The sequence below is a fragment of the Phacochoerus africanus genome, chromosome 2, assembly GCF_016906955.1.
Source record: "Phacochoerus africanus isolate WHEZ1 chromosome 2, ROS_Pafr_v1, whole genome shotgun sequence".
NCBI lineage: Eukaryota > Metazoa > Chordata > Mammalia > Artiodactyla > Suidae > Phacochoerus > Phacochoerus africanus.
Window position 1 is genome coordinate 206,209,576 of NC_062545.1, and position 24,861 is coordinate 206,234,436.

General features: G+C 37.5%; 1 protein-coding gene across 1 annotated transcript in view; it reads right to left on the minus strand.

Annotated features, from left to right (window-relative positions):
* ADAMTSL1 (ADAMTS like 1) overlaps window positions 1-24,861 on the minus strand; it is a 452,838-nt gene that overhangs the window by 240,661 nt on the left and 187,316 nt on the right. The window contains exons 10-13 of the mRNA XM_047767602.1: window positions 21,161-21,211; window positions 16,383-16,587; window positions 14,648-14,795; window positions 9,830-9,914 (exon numbers count right to left, since the gene is read on the minus strand). Of these exons, the coding sequence (XP_047623558.1) occupies window positions 9,830-9,914; window positions 14,648-14,795; window positions 16,383-16,587; window positions 21,161-21,211 (489 nt within the window). The remainder of the gene's footprint in view (window positions 1-9,829; window positions 9,915-14,647; window positions 14,796-16,382; window positions 16,588-21,160; window positions 21,212-24,861) is intronic.

Sequence of the window (24,861 nt, forward strand, 5' to 3'; positions counted from 1 at the left end):
TAGGCATTGGCATGGAAAATCCAAAGCCTTTTTCCTACTTTAGAAGTTTCTTATTATCTTTCAAAAAGTGATTGTGACCAAATTTAGTAGCTATAGTGGGTTATGTATTTATATTTATTTCTTTTTTTAAAAAAATTTTTGGACACCCTGCAATATATGGAGTTCCCAGGCCAGGGATCAGATTCAATCTGTGGTTATGATCTAAGCTGCAGCTGCAGCAATGCTGGATCCTTAACCCTCTGTGCCAGGCAGGGGATCAAGCCTGTGTCCCAGTGTTCCCAAGACTCCACTGATCCCATTGTGCCACAGCAGGGAACTTATTTATTTATTTATTTATTTATTTATTTATTTATTTATTTGTGTGTGTGTGTTTTCAGGGCTGTACCTATGGCATATGGAGGTTCCCAGGCTAGGGGTCAAATCAGAGCCAGCCACAGCCACAGGCATGCCAGATCCAAGCCATGTCTGTGACCTACACCATAGCTCATGGCAACACCAGACACTTAAACCACTGAGTAAGGCCAGGGATTGAACCTATGTCCTCATGGATGCTAGTCAGATTTGGGAACTCCTTATTTATATTTCTTATTGCTTCCCTTGGGCAGTATATGCTAGTTTCAAATTAGTCTTGATGGGATTTGGGTTATCATGTAGCTTGAGGTGAGTTTAAATTGTGTCTATGTTCTTTAGTTAAATCTCAATAAAAATGTTGTTTTATAGAATAAAAGGATTTGGGGGCAATTTTGAGCAAGAGGCTGACTTCAGTAATTTATCCATGATTCTGGTTGAATACTGCCTTATTATATAACCAGCCACCCAAAAGTGAAGATTTTGCAGCATTTTGGAATTGTTCTTAGGTTAGAGGAGCCTAGAAAGAGCTCCTATTTTTCTATCTCTTTAAAATTCAATATACACAGAGATTTGGGGAAAAGAGAAGACAGACCACTAACTGTATGTAGCAAATACAGATGGAGACAAATTACTGCCTTCACAAATAAAAAGTGAGGCTATGACATTTGCTTCAGACCCATCTTTCTCTCCATTGCTTTTCTGAGCTATGCAATTTAAAAGTTTGGTTTTCCTTGAGGTTTTCTGATTATTTAAAAAGCCATGTCACAGAGACTAAAATGGTATTATAGCTTACAATGCTATCAGTGCATTTGAAGTTCTCAGCTTAATAAGAGAATGTAGATTTTAATGCATAGTATTTTTCCTGACTTTGATAAAAATAAAAAATACTGTAAACTCAGAATACTTTTCATGAACCATTTCTTCTTCACATGGAGTAGAATTAGTTTATCTTGCAATTTTGTAAAGGTTCCTTTCCCTTAGTTCAACAAGTTTGGCAGAACTTTCCAATGAAAAGTTCAGTTCATTAAAAATGACCTTAATGGACTTAACATAGATTGGTGGTGACAGGGTCCATACTTTTTGGCACACAAGGATCCCATTAATTTGTCTTTGCCACTCTCTAGGGCTCAGCTGAGCAATAGTTCAGATTTAGCTCTGAAAGTAGCTACAGAATGAGCATTAAGTGGAGACAGTAGGAGGGGCTGACAAATTTAGAACTTCTTGGTTAGCAATAAAGGCTTTTCTAACAGCTACATAAAAATGGCTCTGTTTGCTCCCTTGAATTCGTTATTGATTTTTTTGTCTTGGTGCATGCTGGGAGCAAACTAGCGGGATCAACTGAACTGTATGCAACACAGTGTGGAGAGAGGATGCTTTTCCATCTAAGCATTTTCTAAACTTTCCTTGTTTACTTTTTGCAATTGGTTATATAGATTTCTTTTTGTTCAGATAAAGGTACCTAACTCTTGTCCCTTAGTATGAATTCTTGGCTAAATGAGAAGTGGGATGCTTATAAGTGAGTCTTCAAACAGTCTCAGAAGTAAGTAGAGAAGAGAGCAGGGAGGTGGTTTAATCGGGGAACCACTTGAATTTGGGGTTAATTGTGGTTACTTGTGGTTCTCTTATAGGCCATATGACGCAACAAGTATGAGGCAGAGATAACACCTGTCTCAATTTCTCCACTTGTAACCAATTGATTTTTAAACATTTTTACTTGCTTAAATGTTCTCTAGGAAGATGAATGATGCTGGAAAAGGCCCAATCATAACCGCAGTTAACACCTAAACAGAGTTTCCTGCAGACCAGGTATGTACACATTACTTAACCCTCTCAATAGCCTTATGTTGTAGATACCATTTATGTTCATTTCCCAAAGGAGGAAATTAAGGCCTACTGGGGTTAGATGACTTACACAGGGGCCCCTGTTACTACTGGGGGATCCGTGATTCATACCCAGGAGGTCTGTCTCCGGAGCCCACCCTTTTCACCACTATACACACTGCCATTCTGCATGCAGCTGTGATCGATAAAGTGCTTTTTACTCTGATTCCAGCAGGACTATTTTCTTGTTTGAACACAGAGACTCACAAACCCACCCCCCTTGCCAACTCCATAGTTGGCAGCATGATCTATCTGAAAAAAATTTTCAAATTTTATGAAATTATCTGGGGTTTCTATAGAAAAATAACCTATTTTCAACATCCAGGTAAGAATCAGTGAGGTACGTCTACTGACAAAGAATAAATTGGATCATTTCTCTGTAAAAAGATCCAATAATCTTTCCTCTAGTGCTAGTTTTGGAGTCAGAATCAGATACACATAAATTCTATCATAATCTGCCAAACATTAGTTCACATTTACATTCCCCATCCCCCAAGCTTTTCAGTGACTATTACATTCTTCTTTCATTTATTTCTCATATTTGTGCGTTATTACCATGTACTAGCTGAACTATGCTGATACTGTAGCTCAAAGGAATATATGGTAGAGGAGAGCATTTGGGAATTCAATAAATAATTTTCCTATACTCCTTGTGAAATAAGTAACACTATCATGCTGTGCATACCTAATATCAAATGGCCCTTCTTACAAATAACTAGCTCGTTTGTTCAATCAGTGGATGACTGGCCAGTGCTCAACACTTTGATCACAATCTCACAGTTCCTGTGGTAAGAATGCACTCAAGGTTTCTTGAGGGCAAGGACTATTGGGTTTATTTTTATAGTATCTGCACTTGGCACAAAGTCTGGCAGAGTGAGAGCAGATGACTTATGAGTGAATTTAGCTTCTTTCATTAGGGGGTGTGAACAATTAGCAGATCTAGGGACTCTCTAAAATTACCTCAAATACATAATCAGCCAGAGAATTTACACTAAGCATTCTGCTACTGCAGAGGATGTAAGGGATGAGAATGATCTGAGGGGAGGGGGAGACCAGAGATGAAGGAGTTAGAGAGAGATCATAATTGTTGTGGGGATAAGGGCTCATTCAGTTTGGCCAGGATGAGGCTTTAGCTCTGCCACGTGCCAATTCTCTCCCTCTCTCTCTCTCTTTTTTTTTTTTTTTGCTTTTTGAGGGCTGCATATGCAGCATATAGAGGTTCCTAAGCTAAGGGTCAAATTGGGGCTATAGCTGCCAGCCTACACCACGGCCACAGCAACACAGGATCCGAGCTGCATCTGTGACCTACATCATGGGTCACGGCAATGCTGGATCCTTAATCCACTGAGCAAGGCCAGGGATCAAACCCACTTCCTCATGACTAGTCAGGTTTGTTACCCCTGAGCCACAATGGGAACTCCCTTGTGCAGTTCTCAAAATTAAACACTTTTTGTGTTTTTTATCCTTTATTTTTAAAATTTTTACATTTTGATGTATTGATTCATTTAAAAAATTTTTTTTTGGCTGCCCCACGTCAAATGGAATTCCCCGGGCAGGGATCTAATCCCAGCTGCAGCTGCAACCTATGCTATGGTTATGGCAATGCTGGATCTTTAATCCACTGCACCAGATCAGGGATTGAACCTGTGTCCTTGCTGCTGCAGAGACACTGTCGAGCCCATTGCGCCACAGAGGGAACTCCTTTTTATTATTTAATTCAAATGCCAATCATGTTCTGCTTGAACATATTTTCTGTTGGTTTAATTATCTGAAAATAGTTTTTCAATTTCTCAATCTTAGATGAGATGACTCAATTCTTAAGAGACATATCTGTTTACATATATATGATATTTCTTTTATTTTCTGTGGCCTGAGATTCACAAAGAATATGTAACTGAGGCAACTTGTACTGAGGATATGAACAGCAAATCTATCTGGATCCATTACTGATGTTTGATTCCCTAAATATTCTTTTGGAGAAAACATAAAAACACATCACACAATTAGCATTTCTAACCACTTTTTAAAAAGTATAAATTCACATTCTTAACCACTGAGTTAAACCATCTACATTCTCAGACAAGTTAGTGGATATAAATATGGACTACTGTAAACATATGCTTATATATTACATATTTAAATACTATTTTCAACCAGGTAAACAAGCCATTTAAAATGACTAAAGGATCACCACAGCGACTCTTATTGGCTTTGCTTTCTGTATCTAATTCCTTGTGGGTTCTGCTCACAGAGATGCATGAGAGGAATTTCCCTTTGCCTCTTCTTGAATCAGCCCCATCACTAAGCTGGTGCCATCTGGCATCCAGATATTACCGCTGCCTTCTGCCTGCTTGCTTTCCTTGTACTTTCTTTTTTAAATGGCTCACACCAAGGTTATTTATGGCAATACGTATAAAGCTTGGGTATTATGTTGCAAGCCCAACATGTTTTCCTAACCATGCACTAAAGTTATTCACTTAAAATCTAATAAGATAACTCAAGATTTAAGTGCAAGATCAAAGCACATAGGACCACCCAATCCTACTTTTGAAAGAACAGCACTGTACAAGGTCTCCACCTGGTTTGATGGAGGGATGGCAGTGTTAGTCAAGTGGTCTCCCATCACTTGTTCCAAGCCATCCAAGCAGAACTCCAGGTGACTGAAATCAATCTGGGGGGACCTGGCTTCCCAAGATATTCAATTAGTCCTACCTTCCTCTTCATGGGACGATGTCATTCAAGGAACAGAAGGTCTGGAAAGAGAAAGGTGGGGCATCTAGAGCCCACAGCCCACCTTTTTCTTATGCCTGCCTCCCTCAATAGATTAAACCTGCCTAGGGCATTGGGTGACTTAGAGGCTTGAAGGAATTATGGAAATGAATAATTTCCTTCCTATTCTAAGTCAGATTAAGCTTTTTTAAGAAAGTTGACTGATTTGCTTCCTGTCCAGCAGCAGTATAAAGTTGTCTTTCCATGTTCTAGTTTTATTTTTGCTCCAGAAACTAAGCTGTCAAACTGCCCATGATATACACTTGGCTTGAGGTAGTCATGGTAGTTATACAAATATCCCAACAAAGACTGAAAGGAAAAGTCTACAAGTAGGAGACAGGAAATCGTCAGTGATTTCTTTAGCTTCTCTCTGATTAAGGAATATAATTGTATGGCCACACTGTGGTTTTGATCCCACACTCAACAAAAGTAAAACTTCGAGGGTTTAAAAATTACCTAGAAAGCTATTCTCATATATTTGTTAGTGGAAGCAACCAACTGGCATTTCAATGGTGTGTCATAAACCTAACATGGAGTTCCTGTGTGGCTCAATGGGTTAAGAACCTGACATATCATCCATGAGGATGCAGATTTGATCACTGGCCTCACTCTGTGGGTTAAGGATCCAGCATTGTCACAAGCTGCAGTATAGGCTGCAGATGCAGCTCAGATCTGGTGTTGCTGTGGCTGTGGTGTAGGCCCCAGTTGCAGCTCTGATTTGACCCCTAGCCTGGGGACTTGCATATACCACAGGTATGGCCGTAAAACAAAACAAAACAAAAACAAACAAACAAAAACCCTCACAATGCTCTCATCAGCTGGAGGTAACTTCAGAGAGACACAGCTTAAATAACAGCAGAAGAAAAGTGTCTGTCACTTCTCATCGCCCCCTTTCTAGTGCTGGGATGGCACCACTATTACCATCAGGGAAAGGCAGCTCTCTAGAATCTTTTGTAGACATCTATCTCAAACCAAAACTCTTTCTGTGTTACTTGGATAGCAGGGATTTCTCAGCTGATATCCTCAGAAGCAAGTTAACTACATTGTGTTTACGTATAATATTGTTTGTGCTTCACTGACTAAAGTCGTTCATCCTTTAGTCTTAGTTTGGGGCTGGTCCTTGTTCACATTGTCCTGTTCAAGCAAGAGAGACAAAAATATGTTGCTTAATGGTCTTGACGCTGATTGTCAGGAAAACCTGATAAAAATATACGTTTGGATTAAGGCAAATTATGGCCACCAGTTAAAAGTCAGTTTATTTTGTTTCATTTTATTTTATTTTTTCCTTTTTCTTTTTGTGGCCAAACCTGTGGCTTATGGAAGTTCCCAGGCTAGGGGTTTAACTGGAGCCTATCCACAGCCACAGCAATGTGGGATCGGAGCTGCATCTGAGACCTAAGCCACAGCTCAGTGCATCACTGGATCCTTAACCCACTGAGTGAGGCCAGGGAACGAACCTGTACCCTCAGGGACACTGTACAGTGGGAACTCTGAAAAGCCAGTTTTGAGAGTAGAACTCTCACAGTGGGTTAGGAAGTCATTTTCTGCACATCAGAAAAATATACTCCTCACAAATATTCTACCTTTGTATCATATGAATCAAATACATATATAGTCTGTTGTGAGCAAAAAAAAAAAAAAACAATGTCTAAAAGCATTTGAAATGAAGCTGCAGCTTCGTAAGATGAATCTTACCATATTAAGTACATTACCATCGTGTGACCTATGACTGATACTTATTTCAGCTATTCTATGAAACTGATAGCTGTGTTTCTATCTTCTGCATGGCATTTAGTTTAGAGGAACAATAATGCTAGTATGTAATGTACTCCCTGTTCTATAAAGTTTTAGTTATTTCTTGGCAGTCCAGTTTTCAGACTTTTACTCTAGTTTTCTTCTAAACATGTCTTGAAATAGTTGCTTTGCAACATATTTTTGGCTAGAGTGCTAACTAATTAATTTTTTTTTTCATTATGAGGTTACCTAAATATCTAACATTCAATAATGGTACCTCTATCTACTAAAGACTTTAAGCTTTTGATTTTCCCATAGTATTTAATGAAACAGCTGGTGATAATATTTTTATTTAACATAAGAGGGAACAAATGATATTTGCTGCCTTATTACAGAATGCTCCATGTTAGCTGTAGCCAAGGCAAGAGATAATAGTTCTGGACCACTGTTAACTGCTTCTCTTCTTTGTATTAGTTCAGAAGTGACACCCAAAGCTTCTAAACATTACTATTTAATTTAAGCAATGTGAGTTTCCTCAATTGGGGGAAGGAAAGACTTGCTGATAGTATATCATTTTTTCATTATACTATGGAGAGTAATTACAGGTTGCTCCATACATTTAGAAACTAGTCTACGTGGTTTAAAAGGGAAAGAATTAAGACCATGCAAAATTATGTTTTTAAAATTCAAAATCAATAAAAAAATAATGTAACACATAGGACCTTTCCTAGGTTCAGCACATTAAACGTTTAAAGTGTATTAAAATGTGGAAACCATATACCTTTCATTACATTATTCTATAGCTGTCATTTATTTCATTTTGGTATAAAAGTAATTATTGTTCTGAGCCTAACAGTATATATTTCCTTTGCCCAACACTAGTACTCCAATTACAATCAATTCAGATTAATCACACCAAGATGGCAATTCCATTACACCAAGAGAAAAATTTCATAATCTAATATATGGCTACGGTTTCAATGTTGAAACTACTTTAGGGATTTTGTTAAGATTAAAGTTAAGCATAGCGTATCATAATTAGAACTTCAGTGGAAAACACTCATTACAAAATATGGTTGACCATGGTCTATATAATGCTTCTGCAGAAGCATTAAACTCTCACTGGAGAGATATATAATAATGGGAAAGATGTTTAATTATTGGTATAAGAGGTTTCAATTTCAACTTTTTTATTTAACCTCATTCATAATTCAATATTAAACAGAATTTTGCTTTAGCCAAAGTGACAAGATATAATGTGCAAGAGAGCAGAGTTTATTTAGGTTAAAAAAAAATACCTATCTGGCTTTAAATGTATTCAAACTAAAAATACATATAAGGAGTAATTAGCTCCAATTACATGGCATCTTTCTGTGTCTTAAACAGGACTTTAGTGGATTAAAGAGTTAATGCCCCTCTAAAATGAACTGCTTCCTTCTTCTCCAGTAGCAAGAAGCCTGTCAAGCCAGGTACTGGCAGGAGAGAAACAAAAAATTTGAAGTCTTTATACATTCACATAAAAGTTGTACTCTAATCTTTAACCACTGCCTTTCCCCCAAAGTTGTGCAATGGTTAATTGCTTTTGCTTAAAGCATTTTCTCAAAAAAAAAAAAAAAAAAGGAAAGAAAAAGAAAGTTTAAAAAAAATGCTGCAGCAACTTCATAGTACAGAGATAATCTATGTTTTGCTTCTTGTCCTTTTAAGTAAGAAATGCATTATCTTACATATAAACTATTTTTCTGTGAAACCAAGTGACTAAGTGCCATTTCTTTATAAAAGAACTTTAGTCATTGTACCAATCTGTATTTTGGATTTCTTTCTCAATCTGTTGCTATTTCAGGTGCGATGCAAAACATACATGATTTAGATTAAAACAGGGTAACTCAGAGGAGATTCTAGTTTGCTTTAGAATTATCTAGATTACAATGATAATTTCTATTTTCAGTAAAATTTAAACTGAGTTGAATTTGGAAAACATTTCATATCCTGCACACTACACCGTGAGCTCCTGGAGGAAGGTTACCATAACATGTCTTCTGTACCAATGCATAGCACTGAGCCTGTTACTTGTATTAAATAAATGAATCTAGAAAATCATCAATCAGAGAAACTTCTTTGGTCATTGGTGAAATTAATCAACAAAGTGCTTTCCTAAATTCTTAAAATTGATGCCACAGGAGTTCCAGTTGTGGCTCAAGAGTAACGAATCTGACTCGTATCCATGAGAATGCGGGCTCCATCCCTGGCCCAGCTCAGTGCTTTAAGGATCTGGCGTGGCCATGAGCTGTGGTGTAGGTCACAGACACAGCTCAGATCCTGCATTGCTGTGGCTGTGGTGTAGGTGGGCAGCTACAGTGCTGATTCAACCCCTAGCCTGGGAAGTTCCATATGTTGTGGGTGTGGCCCTAAAAACAAACAAACAAAAAAACCAAAAAAAGCCACAGATAGGCCTATCAGTCTATTCTAGTAGAATCAATATAGTTATTGGTCAGTCTGTCTACGTTTTAATCTCTCTTCCTTGTTTCCTCTTCGGAAGCATCTGGAAAATCTGTGCCTATTGTTCTTACAGATTTCATGGCTTTAATCAAACTGAGTAGGTATGAGACTATGATCCAATGGGCAAAGACCTGGTATTCATCTGATGCCAGTCTCAGCAAGAAAGGGAAGAGAAAAGCTCATAAACTTCTGTTGCCCTTAGATATATTCCACTCCCCTTTCATTTTTGTGAGTGGCTATATGGCAAAGCGGGAAGATAAGGAATGTTAAAAGGTTTCCAGGCTTTTACATCAAATCTATGTCACATCATCAGATGCCACCTGGCCCTTCTCACCTTTGGCCTCTTGACAAGAGAAAAAAGAGGTCGGATTTTGGAGAAGAGAGTAGGAACTACACTTTCGTTTTCTTAGTTCACAATTGAAAAACATTTAGAGAGTGATCGTAAGTTTTGAGAAACACTGAAATTGATAAATCTCCAATTTGACAGCCCTGAAGCCCCATTTCACCCTTGAAAGAGGAGTACATTTAGTCAGGCAGACACTGCTTTCTTTAAACCAATCAGCTTCAAAAGCAAAACATCTTGTGGTTGTCAACTTACGAGGGCTCCTCTGACACAGCAGCTCCTTCTTCGAGTTCTTGAGCTTGTTTGTACCATGGCAGCTTGGCCTCTACCGGAAGTTTTTCTGAGAATTAAGTTCATGGACACAAAAGAGAAGAGGTTAGAATCAATTTAGAATTTCAGAGAAATTTTATTTTCTCCTCAGCAGTTCCTGATTTTGTACTACCTAAAAGTTATGATGTTGAGAAGTGAAAATAGAAAGTTTTTAGGTAAATTTCTGCCTGTGATGATAGCTATATGAAGAAAAAAACAGATTTGAAAAATATTTAACAACACTAGTATCTGGTATGTGAGTCTCTTATGCTGAAGAGCAAAGGAGAGTCTTTATTATGAAACTCATAATACTGGGAGCTCAATATGTGTATAAAGATTCATCAAGCTATCTTTTCACTATTACATGTTGAAAAGATAAAGTACTATTTACCTTTTAAAACAAAATACAATGGATGATATTGCGATACTTTCGTAATTCTATTGTTTTCTTTTTACCTTTTGGCTAAGTATGACCTATGCCTTAATGGTAAAAAACAAATAACTATCACTCTGAAATTCAGAAAACATTGCTTTAGATATCTGACTCATTCAGTACCAACCCAAGGCCCAGTGACAATTGGAATATGAGCAACTTAAGGTCTACAACCCTTAATTTGATCTACCTATTTATCTAGCGTTGGTCAGACAGTTTGGACAAGCTTCCTAACTACTTAGAAAAAAAAAAACTGGAGAAGAAAAAGGAAGAGGGAGGTTATAACTGTTCCTATAGAAGTAACCGCCAAGATTCCCATTCTGAAATATTTCTTAGGGTCATTTATAGGAATATTTGCCTTTAGAGTATGAGCCAGTGAAGCTCTATCACCATTTTATAATACATACTTCTAAAGATGAAAGAAATATGTCTACATATGCATATTCCATAGAATTATATGGGACTTTAATGATGTTTAGAAAGCCAGACTCATTACTTGATTGTGAAAATCCAGATTTTATTCTTAACCACAAACTGCTTTCCTTTCTCTGAAGTGGCTTGGTAAAGATGAATGAATAAAGAATCGACTGAAATTAGGGGGATCTCTTCTCATTCTCTGTGAAGCAATTCTTTATGGTCAGAAAAGAAAGTGGGTGAGAAATATAAAACTGGCAAAGCCAAAAGGATCTGCTAACATTTTGAACAAAACAACACGGTTCCGAATATGCATATATCATTTTATAACTAGCCCAACTCTCCCAGATAAATGACTCAGTCAATGGAAGCCATTTACGACAGCTCAAACCATCCTTGTCTTTCAATAACAAAGCATTCAGCTTGGCATTAATAGTAGGCTTGTAATACTTTATTGTCTTTTTGAACCAAACCCTGTCATCTGTACCAGTGGCCACTTCACCCTATATTTGAGCATGCTAATGACCCTCCAGAGCTGAAGATTACATTTGTGGAAAACATTATATGCCAAGCATATCTGTCATTACTCTAGGATATGGGACCAAAAAAATAAAATGCTGCTATTTATGTCAGAGTGTTCTGCCTATGTTTTCCTCTAGGAGTTTTACAGTATCCAGTCTTACATTCAGGCCTTTAATCCATTTTGATTTTATTTATGTATATGGTGTTAGAGAATCTTTTTTTTTTTTTTTGTCTCTCTTTTTAGGGCCATACCTGCGCATATGGATGTTCCCGGGCTAGGGGTCTAAACAGAGCTGTAGCCACCAGCCTATGCCAGGGAAACAGCAATGCAGGATCTGAGCCATATCTGCAACCTACACCACAGCTCATGGCAATGCAGGATCCTTAACCCACTGAGAAAGGCCAGGGATCCAACCTGCATCCTCACGGATGCCAGTCAGGTTCTGAGCCACAACGGGAATCCCAGAGAATCTTTTAATTTCATTTTTTTTTACATGTAGCTTTCCAGTTTTCCCAGCATCATTTATTGAAGAGCCTGTCTTTTCTTTTTCTTTTAAAAAATTATTACAGTTGATTTCCAATGTTCTATGAATTTCTGTTGTATAGCAAAGTGTGACCAATTATATATATACATACATACATATATATATATATATATATATATATATATATATATATATATACAGTCTTTTTCTCACATTATCCTCCATCATGTTCCATCACAATTGGTTGGATACAGTTACCTGTGCTATACAGAAGGATCTCACTGCTTATCTACTCCAAATGCTACAGTTTGGATCTACTAACACCAAACTCCCAGTCCATCCCACTCTCTCTACTCCCCCTTAGCAACCACAAATCTGTTGTCCATGTCCATGAGTTTGTGTCTTTTCTGTAGATAGGTTAATTTGTTCCATATGTTAGATACCAGATGTAAGTGATATCATACGGTAGACTGTTTTTTCTTCATTGTACACTCTTACCACCTTTGTTGTAGATTAATTGACCATAGGTGTGTGGGTTTATTTCTGGCCTTCCTGTTCTGTTCCATTGTCTGTTTTTGTGCTATACCGTACTGTTTTGATTACTGTAGCTTTGTGGTATAGCCTGAAGCCAAGGAGCCTGATTCCTTCAGCCCTGTTCTTCTTTCTCTAGATTGTTTTGGATATTCAGGGTCTTTTGTGTTTCCATATAAATTTAGAAAATTTTTGTTTTAGTTCTGTGAAAAATGCCATTGGTAATTTGATAGGGATTGCATTGTATCTGTAGATTGTCTTGGTTAGTACAGTCATTTAACAATATTGATTCTTCCAATCCAAGAACATGCTATATCTTTCCTTCTGTTTGTGTCATCTTCAATTTCTTTCATTAGCATTTTATAGTTTTCTAGGAATAGGTCTTTTGCCTACTTAGGTAGGTTTATTACTAGGTATTTTATTCTTTTTGATGTGATGGTAAATGAGATTGTTTCCTTAATTTCTCTGATATTTTGTTGTTAGTATAGATAAATGCAAATGATTTCTGTATATTAATTTTGTATCCAAAAACTTTATTGAATTAATTGATAAGCTCTAGTAGTTTTCTGGTAGCATTTTTAGGATTTTCTGTATATAGCATCATGTCATCTGCAAACAGTGATATTTTTATTTCTTCTTTTCCAATTTGGATCCCTTTTATTTCTTTTTCTTCTTTGATTTCTGTGGGTAGGACTTCTAAAACTATGTTGAATAAAAGTGGCAAGAGTGGTCATGCTTGTACTGTTCCTGGTCTTAGAGGAAACACTTTTGGCATTTCATTGTTGAGTATGGTGTTAGCTGTGGGTTTGTCATATAAGGCTTTTATTGGGGTTGAAGTATGTCCCTCTAGCTCATTTTCTGGAGAGTTTTTCTTTTTCTTTTTTTTTGGTCTTTTTAGGGCCAAGCTTGTGGCATATGGAAGTTACCATGCTAGAGGTCGAATTGGAGCTACAGCTGCCAGCCTGCACCACAGCCACAGCAACACAGGATCTGAGCCACATCTGTGACCTACACTACAGCTCACGACAATGCTGGATTCTTAACCCACTGAGGGAGGCAAGGGATTGAACCCTCATCTTCATGGATACTAGTTGCATTCATTATCACTGAGCCACAACAGGAACTCCTGGAGAGTTTTTTTTTTTTTTTTTATAAAGGGATCCTGAGTCTTATCAAAAGCTTTTTCTGCATCTATTGAGATGGTCATATGGTTTTTATTCTTCAATTTGTTAACATCATATATAACAGTGATTGATTTGTGGATATTGAAAAATCTTTGCATCCCTGGAATAATTCCCACTTGACCACAATATACGATTATTTTGACGTACTGTTGGATTCAGTTTGCTAGTACATTTTTGAGGATTTTTCCATCAATGTTCATCAGAGATATTGCCCTGTAATTTTCTTTTTTGTGTGTGATATCTTTGGTTTTGGTATTAGGGTGAGAGTAGACTCATAGAGTGAGTCTGGTAGTGTTATTTTCTCTGCAATTTTTTCAGAATAATTTCAGAAGGATAGGTGTTGACTCCTAGCAAAATGTTTGGTAGAATTCATCTGTGAAACCATCTGTCCTGGACTTTTGTTTGTTGGTAGTTTTTAAATTACTGATTACATTTCTGTACTGGTAATTGGTCTTTTCATATTTACTGTTTCTTTCTTATTCAGCCTTGGGAGACTATACCTTTATAAGAATTTTTCCATTTCTTCTAGGTTTTCCATTTTATTGGTGTAGAGTTGCTCATAGTAGTCTCTTATGATCCTTTGTATTGCTGTGGTGTCAGTTGAAACTTTCCCTTTTTCATTTCTGATTTTATTGATTTGAACCTTCTTTTTTTGGGGGAGGGGGGTGCTGTATCTATGGTATATGGAAGTTCCCAGGCCAGGGAAAGAATCTGAGCTGGAGCTGCAACCTATGCCACAGCTGTGGCAACACTGGATCCTTGACCTACTGCACTGTGCAGGGGATCGAACCCTTTCCTCCACAGTGACATGAGCCCCTACAGTCAGATCCAGGGAACTCCCCACTGCCTTGGTTATTAGCAAGAAGCAATATAGGTAGTAAACCATAAACATATTTCTACATATCTCTATAACATCTCTTTTTGAGCAGATACATCTGATTTTTTTTTCAGCAAGAGTTTTCCATTATCTTACTCAGGAGAGAATTATATCAATACAAAGTGCTTAAAAACAAGGTATAAGCATGACCCTTTGAAAGATTTTTAAAAATAATGAAGTCTATTTAGTAGAGTCTAATTTACAAAGAATAGTTACTAAGAACACTTGGGGTACTTAAAAAATATTCCAAGGAATTAAAGACAGCACTGAATACACACAAAAATGATAAGACTGGTTGCAGAGCTTCTGTCAAGTTACCTTTGGGTTTATAGCAGGGAGTGGGTATGATGCATTCCTCTTTTATGTGGGGCTTGGTTTTGGGGCTACAGCCTCCGGTGTGCATTCCTCGATGGTCGATGCAGAGGACCACACGGTACCTGAGGCCCTGGCCACATGTCACCGTGCACTGGAAGGAGAATGCAAGAGAAGAGACTCATAGGCAAAGCCTTGTTTACCTTTCTTTATTTCCCACCTGAGACTTTTAAATGGCAGCTTTTACAGAAGGACTGCTGGTGGATTTATACCACTTATTTCCAGTCATGGGGTCTTTGTTCTATTTGGCTATTTCAGGGTGAAGCTGGCTGCAAAATTAATCACTAGCAATTTCTTAGTTTTGGATTAGTCAGTCAGCATTTCTTAAGCACCTACTGTGTATAAAGTTCCAAACCAAGCAGTAAAAAGGAGAAAAGAAATTGTAGAGTGTACCCAATTTTGATTAGTATTTTAATTTTATTTAGTCACTTTGCTATTGACTGGTATATCCTAAATATGGGAAATGCCAGCTACCATGTGGAGGTTAAAAAAAAAAAAACAGTTTCTGGAGTTCCCGTCCTGGCTCAGTGGTTAACGAATCTGACTAGGAACCATGAGGTTGTGGGTTTGATCCCTGTCCTCGCTCAGTGGGATAAAGATCCAGCGTTGTCGTGAGCTGTGGTGCAGGTTGCAGATGTGGCTCAGATCCCGCGTTGCTGTGGCTCTGGCGTAGGCCGGCAGCTACAGCTCCGATTAGACCCCTAGCCTGGGAACCTCCATATGTAGCAGATGTGGCCCTAGAAAAGGCAAAAGGACAAAAAAAAAATCAATTTCCATCATAGCTACTTTATATTACAGCATGGTTGACCCAATTGATTAGGTGACATGGAAAAAAAAAACATTCAAATAAACTGATTCAATAACCAGATGTAGACAACATCTGGTCTATACTCCTGGGAGCAAGTCTAGATAGAGAGAGATGCCACAGCTCTGATCTGCTGCCACAAAGCCACAAGGCTAAGGGCATTGCCTTTTGCCATCTCTGTGCCGAGGGCACAATGGCTTATCTCTTTCTCCTTCAATTTCCTTTGCCATTTCAAACCTTTTTGCACTAGCAGCCAGGAACCCCTCAATAATATTAATTATCCCCCTTCCCTCCATTCTAATTAGGTTGCTATTTTCATTTTATCTTTTTGCAATGAATAATGTACATAGTTTTTTTAATATATATAATTTTATTCTTCACCCACTCAAGACACTGTTTGGATATAGGCAAAGTATAAGAAATAAAAAATGAAACCAAACTTTTGGTCTACTGAGCTCGATCATCAGAATAGCTTACTTAGCTTCAGGCTCAGTCATTCAGCCTCAACTACTCTTGACAGGCATTTGTCTCCCCTTGCCACTTAAGGGAACCTTATGGGGAGCCATAGATGCTTCTTCAAGTAACTTGAAGAAAGACGTGTGTGTGTGTGTGTGTGTGTGTGTGTGTGTGTGTGTGTGTGTGTGTGTGTGTGTATCTATATATCTATATATAGATATATATGTAATTTTTTTTTCTGCTCATTTACTTTTGGCTATGCTCAATTTGCAGCAAGCGCTAAACCCTTGGAAGGGATAGGCTTCTAGACCTTTCAAGTGGAGAGGTGGGGAACTGCACAGGATGGCCAGTGGGGTCATGATGAGGAGAGGGAAGAGTGGCCTTACTCTCCTAATGAACAAAGAAAGAAGGCACAGTTACCGGAGACCACTCCTGTGCCAGCCATTTAGGGCAGTCAAAAATGTTGCAGGGCTGCACGATGGGCATCTTAGGGGTGTACATGCATTTCCACTCTTCCACTGAGGTGACATGCCCCTGGATGTCCTCCTCCACACAGGAAACTGCCCGGCTCTGGATGCCCCCCCCACACGAGGAGGAGCACGCGGTCCACGGGGTGGCCTCCCACCTACAGAAGCAAGGGGAGTCATCAGGGCGGACACGCACACTGCCAGCCTCCTCAATGAACTTTCCCACCAACCCCATTCCCAGTGCCCGTTGGGGCATCAGGTTTTGATAGGCTATGGTCCAGAGAACCAAGAGCAAGCTACTGCCTGAAATCTGATGAGTCAGAGAGAAGGGTTCAGTGCTGGCAGAAGTGCTCTGTAATCGCTGAAGCTCTACACATATGTAAGATATTACTGCTTGAGAGCTGTCTACAAGGATATCTGTGGTGTCTGTAAGCTACTCAAAAGAGGGCTGTTTCATCCTTACAGTTTCAATACACATTCTGTGTGTGTGTTTGTGTGTGCATGTATATAATACTTACATTATTGTGTATTTTATAAATATATATTCTGTATCTATCTATCTATCTATCTATCTATCTATCTATAAATATCTATCTCAAGACTGAAACTGGTTAATGTGTCAACACTAATAGTTTGTACTTGGGCTCATACTTTCCATTTTCTTTATTTTTATTTTTTATTTGTTTATACTTTTCATTTCCAATATAATAGTTTATTACTCAGCTTCTGGATACTTTTGCATGAGGAACACATGAAAGATCAGGGTTTACCAAACACTCTTTCTCCCTTCCTTCTACAGTCATCAATTTGCGACTATGTGGATTCAGGGTAATTCTAAGGTTCAAAGTGTACTATCATTAAGGAGCCGGGATGTTACTATAGGCAATATCTACTTATTCCCTAAGTCTTGGGGGTTATTGAAAGCTAGCATTCCTCCAGTAAAGAACTGAGACTGCAAAGAAGTTTGGTTTTGGTCGAAAGGCTGATGGCATTAGAATCTATAGATACAGTAAAGGAAGAGGAAAAATAACAACATTGTCAATACCATTTAAGAGAAATTCATTGACTTTTCAGATCTCTATACAGTTCTAAAGCATTTGGGACTAGATACAGAGAGATATCTTTACTGATTCTTTTCTCTCTTCCTGTAGATTTAGAGGATTTTTAAAAATAGAAATATTTTTAAAAATAAAAACTGAATTTTTAAAAATATAAACATGGGGACTGGGCTTGTTTTTCTTGCATATATAGTCTGCTTGTTGATGAGGATTTCTAAGAAAGTTTTAGATTTCTACTAGAATTCTGAGAGAGATCATTTTAATGAGAGAAAAAAAAATGTTGCCAAATTGATCCACTTGGATACTTAAGTTTAAAAATACCACACAGGCATACCATGGAGACATGAATTATTCTCTAGGTAGAATCTCATGTACATGGTGAGCCTGACTTCTCTTCTGCCTAAGGCTGGATAATGTGTGTTTCCCAGTTACAGAGAGTTTTCCTCCACATTTTCTCTGCACTGTTGAAGCCCAGGCAATGACTGTTATCTTTACTGCCAACAGCCTAAACATGCTGCCAAATACAATATTTTCCTATGCATACTTCCCCAGGAGACATATTATAAAATGTTATTATGGGGAAACTGAGGCCCTCTGTTTAGCCCTTTGGAGACTTTCTGTTCCCTTTCAAGAGAAGGAAGCAGCTCTGTAGAGAGTTTCTCTTCCAAAAGGGTAAGACCAATTCTCATTGGTCTCCATGTAAATCTCTGGAGAGCTTCCCTCTGGAGGTGAAGAGCAGGTCTGATTCAGACTGAATTTGGGCTGAAGGTATATATACTAATTCACAATGGACTTGATCTGATATTGAACTGGGAATATGTTGATTGAATGAACATTTAATCTCTTAGAACATTAAGATGCCATAAAAGAGCACTTTCTAATTGGTACTCTAACATCCCTGAACTTGTCCCTCCTAAAGAGAGAGAGTGATTAATTTCTGTCTCAATACTTGGACCTGGTCCATACTGTAATTTCATAAACAGTCATAAGTATGCTTTTCAATGTCAGTGATCACAGAAGACAAATGATGCCACTATTATCATAAGTATTTATAGTATAGTTCCAGCAGTCACTTATAGTTCTACATGTGAAAAATTATCATGTGAATCCTTGCATAATAATAGGATTATGTAGAATTTCAAAGCAAAATATCTTAGTGCTCTGAAGAAGGTATAACAAATGCTGAGAGAGGACATCAGTTAGGATATCTTAAAACAGGGACCCAGTAAGTATTTGGGGAAAAAAAAGTATATCCAAGAATACTTGTCCTGGAAGAATAATAGATGGGTTCATATACCATCTATTTTAACTCCTTTGGGTTTTAATTTTTTAAGTACTCAGTTTAAGTACTTAAATAGTTAATTTTTAAAGTACTCAGTAAATTGTTTGCGAAATTCTCAAATTTAAGGATTACATGGAGAAGTTACATATATTAATTATGAATGAAAGAGAATTCATCAGACTATGTTCTTAAATTATGTTCAGATATGTGTTATAGTCAAAGACTGAAAGCAAGAAAAAAATCTAAAAATTCGTTAACTGTGCTTTGTATCTGCACTTGTGATCTTAAACCCATTTAAGTAATTTCAATAAGTAAAGCTTTCTGCCTTGATCAGTAGGTAGCTGCCCTCTGAGAACCATTTTTGAGTCTCAATTCTTAAGAAATGAGAACATTTTTGTAGAAAATAGCTTCCCTTCACTAAGGCTTTATTGATAAAGCGGAACATCTAGATTTAGAATTAGTTCAGTAACAGAAGTGCATGGGGGTAAGTCCTGTTTCTTTGCTAGTTGTCCCTTCCCATTGTGAGGTATGGACAGGCCAAAGTGTGCATAAGACAGACTGCAAACAAACATCAAGGACATTCATTTTAATCTATCACTGAGAATAATGAGCTTCAGGCACTTGGGGGAAATCCCAACATATAAGAAATCAAGTTTAACCTAAGACAGGCATTAGTCACACCAGAGAAAGATAAGCACAAGAGATCACAGATACGAAAGAGACTTAGGAGTGCCATTACAGGAAAAACATAAACTCCATGTTCTCACCTCTCACACCCAGCTGTGCCTTTATCTTGAAATGCATGGCCTTCACACAAACAGACAAACATGTGTCCTACGAATACTTATTTTACAGATACAAGAAATTGAAATCAAATGAAGTCTTGGTTCAGTTAAATTAATCTTTTTATATTTTCATTCCATTTTTTTTTTCAAGTTTGGTTCTGGTTCAGACCAGGAAAAGGATACATCAATAGCATTCTAAAGTTATTTATTGTCTTTATCAATATAGTCATAGGAAAGTGGGAGGGAGCTGACTAATGAAGTAACTCTTAATGGGGAGAAGTTAAAAACCCCAAGCAATTATATATACCATAGACCAAGTGTACCTCTCTATATGCTACCATTAGAATGATGAAAAGTGAGTTGCCTGCCAGTCACTATTTAAGTAGAGGCCAGATGACAACTTGCATTGGTTTGTGTGTGTGTGTGTGTGTGTGTGTGTGTGTGTGTATACATGTGTGAATACATCTGCAGTAAATACACATATATGCATGTTTTTGTAAATACATGTGTTTGTATATGTCTGGCAAATGGGTGTGAGATTGGTGGGGGAAGAGTGGGAGAATGAAGCTCACTGGGGGACTGAACTACATGATCTCAAGGTCCTTTCTGTACATCAATTCATTGATGTACTTGAAGATTTTCAAAAAACTTTGCTTTATTTTACAATTGATAATAACATTATTTTCTGGGCTTTGTTTAGTTTGAGATTAAGGAAAACATTGTGGATTATTTCCAACTATTTGTGATCTGATTTAAACCTTAGGTTCTAAGCAGTAGCTGGCTCCCTGCAGTCTCAATGAGCAAAAAGAATAGAGCAAAGGTCTTTCCAGCACAGTGTTGACTTCAAACCCAAGTCTAATTTCTGCTCTCTGGGAAGCTGTTCCCAATATGGCAGGCCAGACACTAAGGAGCTAGTGTATTTTTCAGCTTCTCCAGTTTTCTTATGAATATATTAATAAAGAGAACAAGTTATTTGAAAAGCCCCTCAATCACTATAATGATTTTTTTCTAGTTTTAAAAAACATTATACTTTAAAAAAGCAACATAGTGCATGGAATATTATGTTTTGGGAGAAAAACCTCCCCTTTCCACCAAATGGTCTGAACAATTAGGGCATAAAAAACTGCCTTTTTTGTATTTAATTATAATTTTTTTGGAAGAAAAAGATATTCAAAGCTCCTATGCAGAGTAATACCACATCTGGAATTCCACATTTGTGGTATTGGGGTAATAATTCAGGCAGTGTTTGTTTAACAGTTAGCAACAGTGCTTTAATGACCAGGGTCCCATTGCAGAGGAAACATAGAAAAGGACAAAGGGAGTGAAAGAAAGACATAACATAAACCCATACACTGTATCTAATCAGAGTGAATTACTGTGTCCACTCCAATGTAATCTGACCCTATCTTAAAATGGTTTTTGAATGACAAGCTTACAGTCTGAGCAGGCCAGGGTTATTCAGAAGCAGAGCTCAGGATGGATTGTAAAGCATACTATCTACCATCTTATTTTGACAAAAAACACACAAAATCTCTATATGAATAGATATAAAAGAAGCAGAAGACTGATTTACTACTTCTAGCATCAGGATGATAGATTTACGTACCGAGGAAGGGGATGGTAGAGGTCATAAGGCATGATCTGCTTGTATCCGTCACTGTTAGGAACAATAATGCCAACCCTCTTGAGTAGAAGGTACACACAATAAAATAAGCACTAAATGATCACATTATACAAATCTTTTTAGACAAATGCAAAACAACATTAATAAATTTTCTCTGAAAAAACAGCACTGAAACAGTTCAATATCTTTAGGCTAGCATTTGCATGAGGATGGGGCAAGGTCTTTGAAAGGGCACCGTTTACTATAATTAGTTCTCTGATCCAAGCAGGAAATACCAGTGGGAAGGGTGGTGGCAAGAAAACTTGGCACCTCATCATTAACTATGACACAATAAGCTCGTAAATGTTCTTTAATCCCCCCAATTATACATCCTATGAGGTCATTATGATCATCATTATTAATGTTACTTCCAGATGCTCACCAAGCAATTACAGTTACTGTCTCAATTCTAATGAAAGAGAGAACTCTATATGAGCCTATGTACCTGGGAACTGACAATACTATGTAATGTGCATTAGCAAATAGGTAATGCACTCTTGGCAGATCTACGGATTTTAGCAATATCTGGAAAGCAGCCACTTGGTTATTTTATAAAGGGAAGGGGAACTTGTGAATACAGTAGACAGCTGTCAACAAAAGAGAATTCCCTACCAAAATAAAGGTAGAGAAGTTAAAATGAGATAATAAATATGAAAGGTCTTTTTTTGTGGTCTAAACATGGGATATAGTGTTAACTGCTATTATGGTGGTGGTTGTGACTGTTTTTGATAGTCGTTAGTGCCCTAGAAAAACCTGTGAGATTTAGAGATAAAGGCTAAAGGAGCCATAAGAGATGTCATTTTAGGCTGCCTGGCTAATGGATTCACAAGAGATGATATTATAGGCTATCTGGGAATCCCCAGAGGCCTTTAGGACTCCAATAAAATACACTAACCCACCTCATAGATTGACAAGCCTCCCACTGGCAAGATTTTCTTCTTGCTGAGCCCCTAGCTTGGAAGATTTATGGCTCATGAATCTCAGATAAAAGGCTAGTACAACAGAACCGCCATCAAAAGTGAGAGAAAGAGAACGCTCATTTGATGCATGTCATGTATTTGCTGGAGCAAAGCATGGTAGGGCATGAGCAGAAGACACCTATTTTACAATTGATGAATGATAGCAAGTACCTCTTTTGAAAACTGAAGGAACTCATGTATTCTATTCTGGGATAAATGGATGGGTATATATGTATATATCCATATTCAACATAAAGGTCTATATTTATATTTAAATAAGAAATGAAGACTCTCTTTGAGCCCATCTTTAACATAAGATGATATAACGTGTTCTTTTTATGTGGCTAGAAAACCTAAGCTTTTGGGTAGAAAGAGTGAGCTAGGTATACTATGGAAAAGAAAGATAAAACATAGCACTGAATGGACATCATGACAGAGAAGGAGGAAAGAAGAAGTGACAAAGAGGGTAGTTCCTGAAGAAATTACTGGAAGGTAATGGAGAAATGAGAGAAATTAAGTTTGGAAGAAAATGGGAAATGAATCTTTGAATATAGGCTTACATTCCCAAGAGGGACAAACATTGGAAAACTAATTCAATTATTTATCTTACATGACTAGATTCTCTTCATTTATTTGTATGACTAAAGTTTTGGTACCCATTTATATGACTAAATTATCATGGCGCGTGTATGTGCATTATCCTTAAGTAATAATGTTCTGGAAAATGGATGCTGCCTTTTGAGAAAGCTCCAAATCCTGCAGCTCTAACACAAGAGGGGGATTAATATTAACATAAAATTTCTCCCTGTTTTTCCAAGTTAGAGAAACTTCCCATTCTCTTCTGCCTTCTTTGGCCAAGAAACTGGATGCGAAAGGTTTATCTTGCCTTTTGTTAGAATCATGTGATCTCTTTCCAATAATTCTTATGCTTAGTAATTAAGGAAATTTTCGTTTTAAAAGAACTGTATTTGATAAAGTTCCAACTTTCCAAAGTTCTTCTAATAACTGGTCTGAGAGTAGCTAATTAAGGAATACACAGAACTGACTTTGTAGTTATATTTTAGGTAACCCTAGTATCTTTACTCATGCCTACTTTCAGATCTAAATGCAGAAATGCATATTGCTGCATTCTCTCCTGAAAAAATTTATAGCTATGATTTGTCATTTTCAATATTAGAACAAACTGTTACAGATCTCTGCCAACTGATTTATCAGCTGCTGATATTTAAAAGGGAAGCAGTAATACTGAAGGAGACAGGCTAGAAGAAAAGAAGAGGAATGAGAGAGGGTGTTATGGAATTCAAGATGTTGGACTTTGCATTGGACTGATTTAGAAGTTCTGTTTTTGTTTGAACAAGGAGCTTTAAACCTGGATTCAGCAAAACGCTAGCTATATTTGTCTTTCTATGGCATAGGTCATGGTGAAGACTCATAAAATGACTCTATGGCACCTGTGAAAACAGAAAGATATCAAAACAATGGTGCTCTGTCCAGTCCTGTTAATGCATATTCATGTGCATGGGCTCGATTCTCTCTTGGGGTTCATGCCACGGCCCTGGCCTTTCACCACACTGTCACAGAGGGGCAGGCAATGCTGCCTAAACTTAACTTTCAATTGCTTCCTTTTAAGACACTCAATCTTTTTCTCCAGCAAAGTGTACCTACTGAAGAATAATATAAAAAGATGTCATTTAGGGACTTTAACATGTTCTTCCCATGTTTAATTCTTGCTTTGCATGTGTATGTGTGCATGCGTACATATGCATTCAGACACATGTCTGAATACATGTGGAGAGGGGAAGGAGGCAAAAATGATTTTAAAAAATGATCACAAATGGATCATATCATAAGCAGTTGGTTTGGGAGCAAAGCCACTCCTTCTCCATTGACTTAACTATTCTGACCACTCATGCACTTCCTATACTGGGTAGTGACCTGATTCCATCGAAATTTCCCCAAATCAGGGGTCAGGGTGGGATGAAGGGAAGATGAGAACAAAGATGCCATTCTGGACTCGTGTGGTACAAGTAGAAGAGAGACATTGCATATTCTCTTTTCAAAGTACACACTGTGCTAAACTGCCTAATGACAGGAGAATGCTTCAATACTCTGAGGGGCTCAGGTAGTGAAATACTATGTAGTATATGATAATGAAGCCTTTTGAACCATTTTTGATGACATGGAAAATGTTCAAATATAAGGTTAACTGAAAAAATCCAATACAAAATATAATGCACAATGTAATCCATAATACTAAGAAAATTCACATATTCATATATCACCTATACACTAATTTTTGTAAAGTCTCTCTCTCTCTATGTGTGTGTATGTGTGTACATACGGAGAAAAGAACCAAAATGAGTGGTTAGTTCCTGGTGTTAAGATTATGGGTGTTTTTTTGCTTCCTTCTTTTGATGCTTCCCTTTTTTTCAAGTTTTCTAGAACATACAGCCACATGCATTAGCATATTTAAGTACAACATAATTTCAGCTTGAGAAAGTATAAGATGGAAACATTTAGAAACATGAGATAAATGGATGTAATGAGGCTATCACCTCAGTTCCCATGTGTTGCTTAAAGATGATTGAGTCTTTGTCCTAAAAGCATCTCAGAAGCTATTTTTAGAACGATAGCCCTGACTTTACAAACCAAGCCATGCTCAGGCTCACACTACTCAAGTGTAAA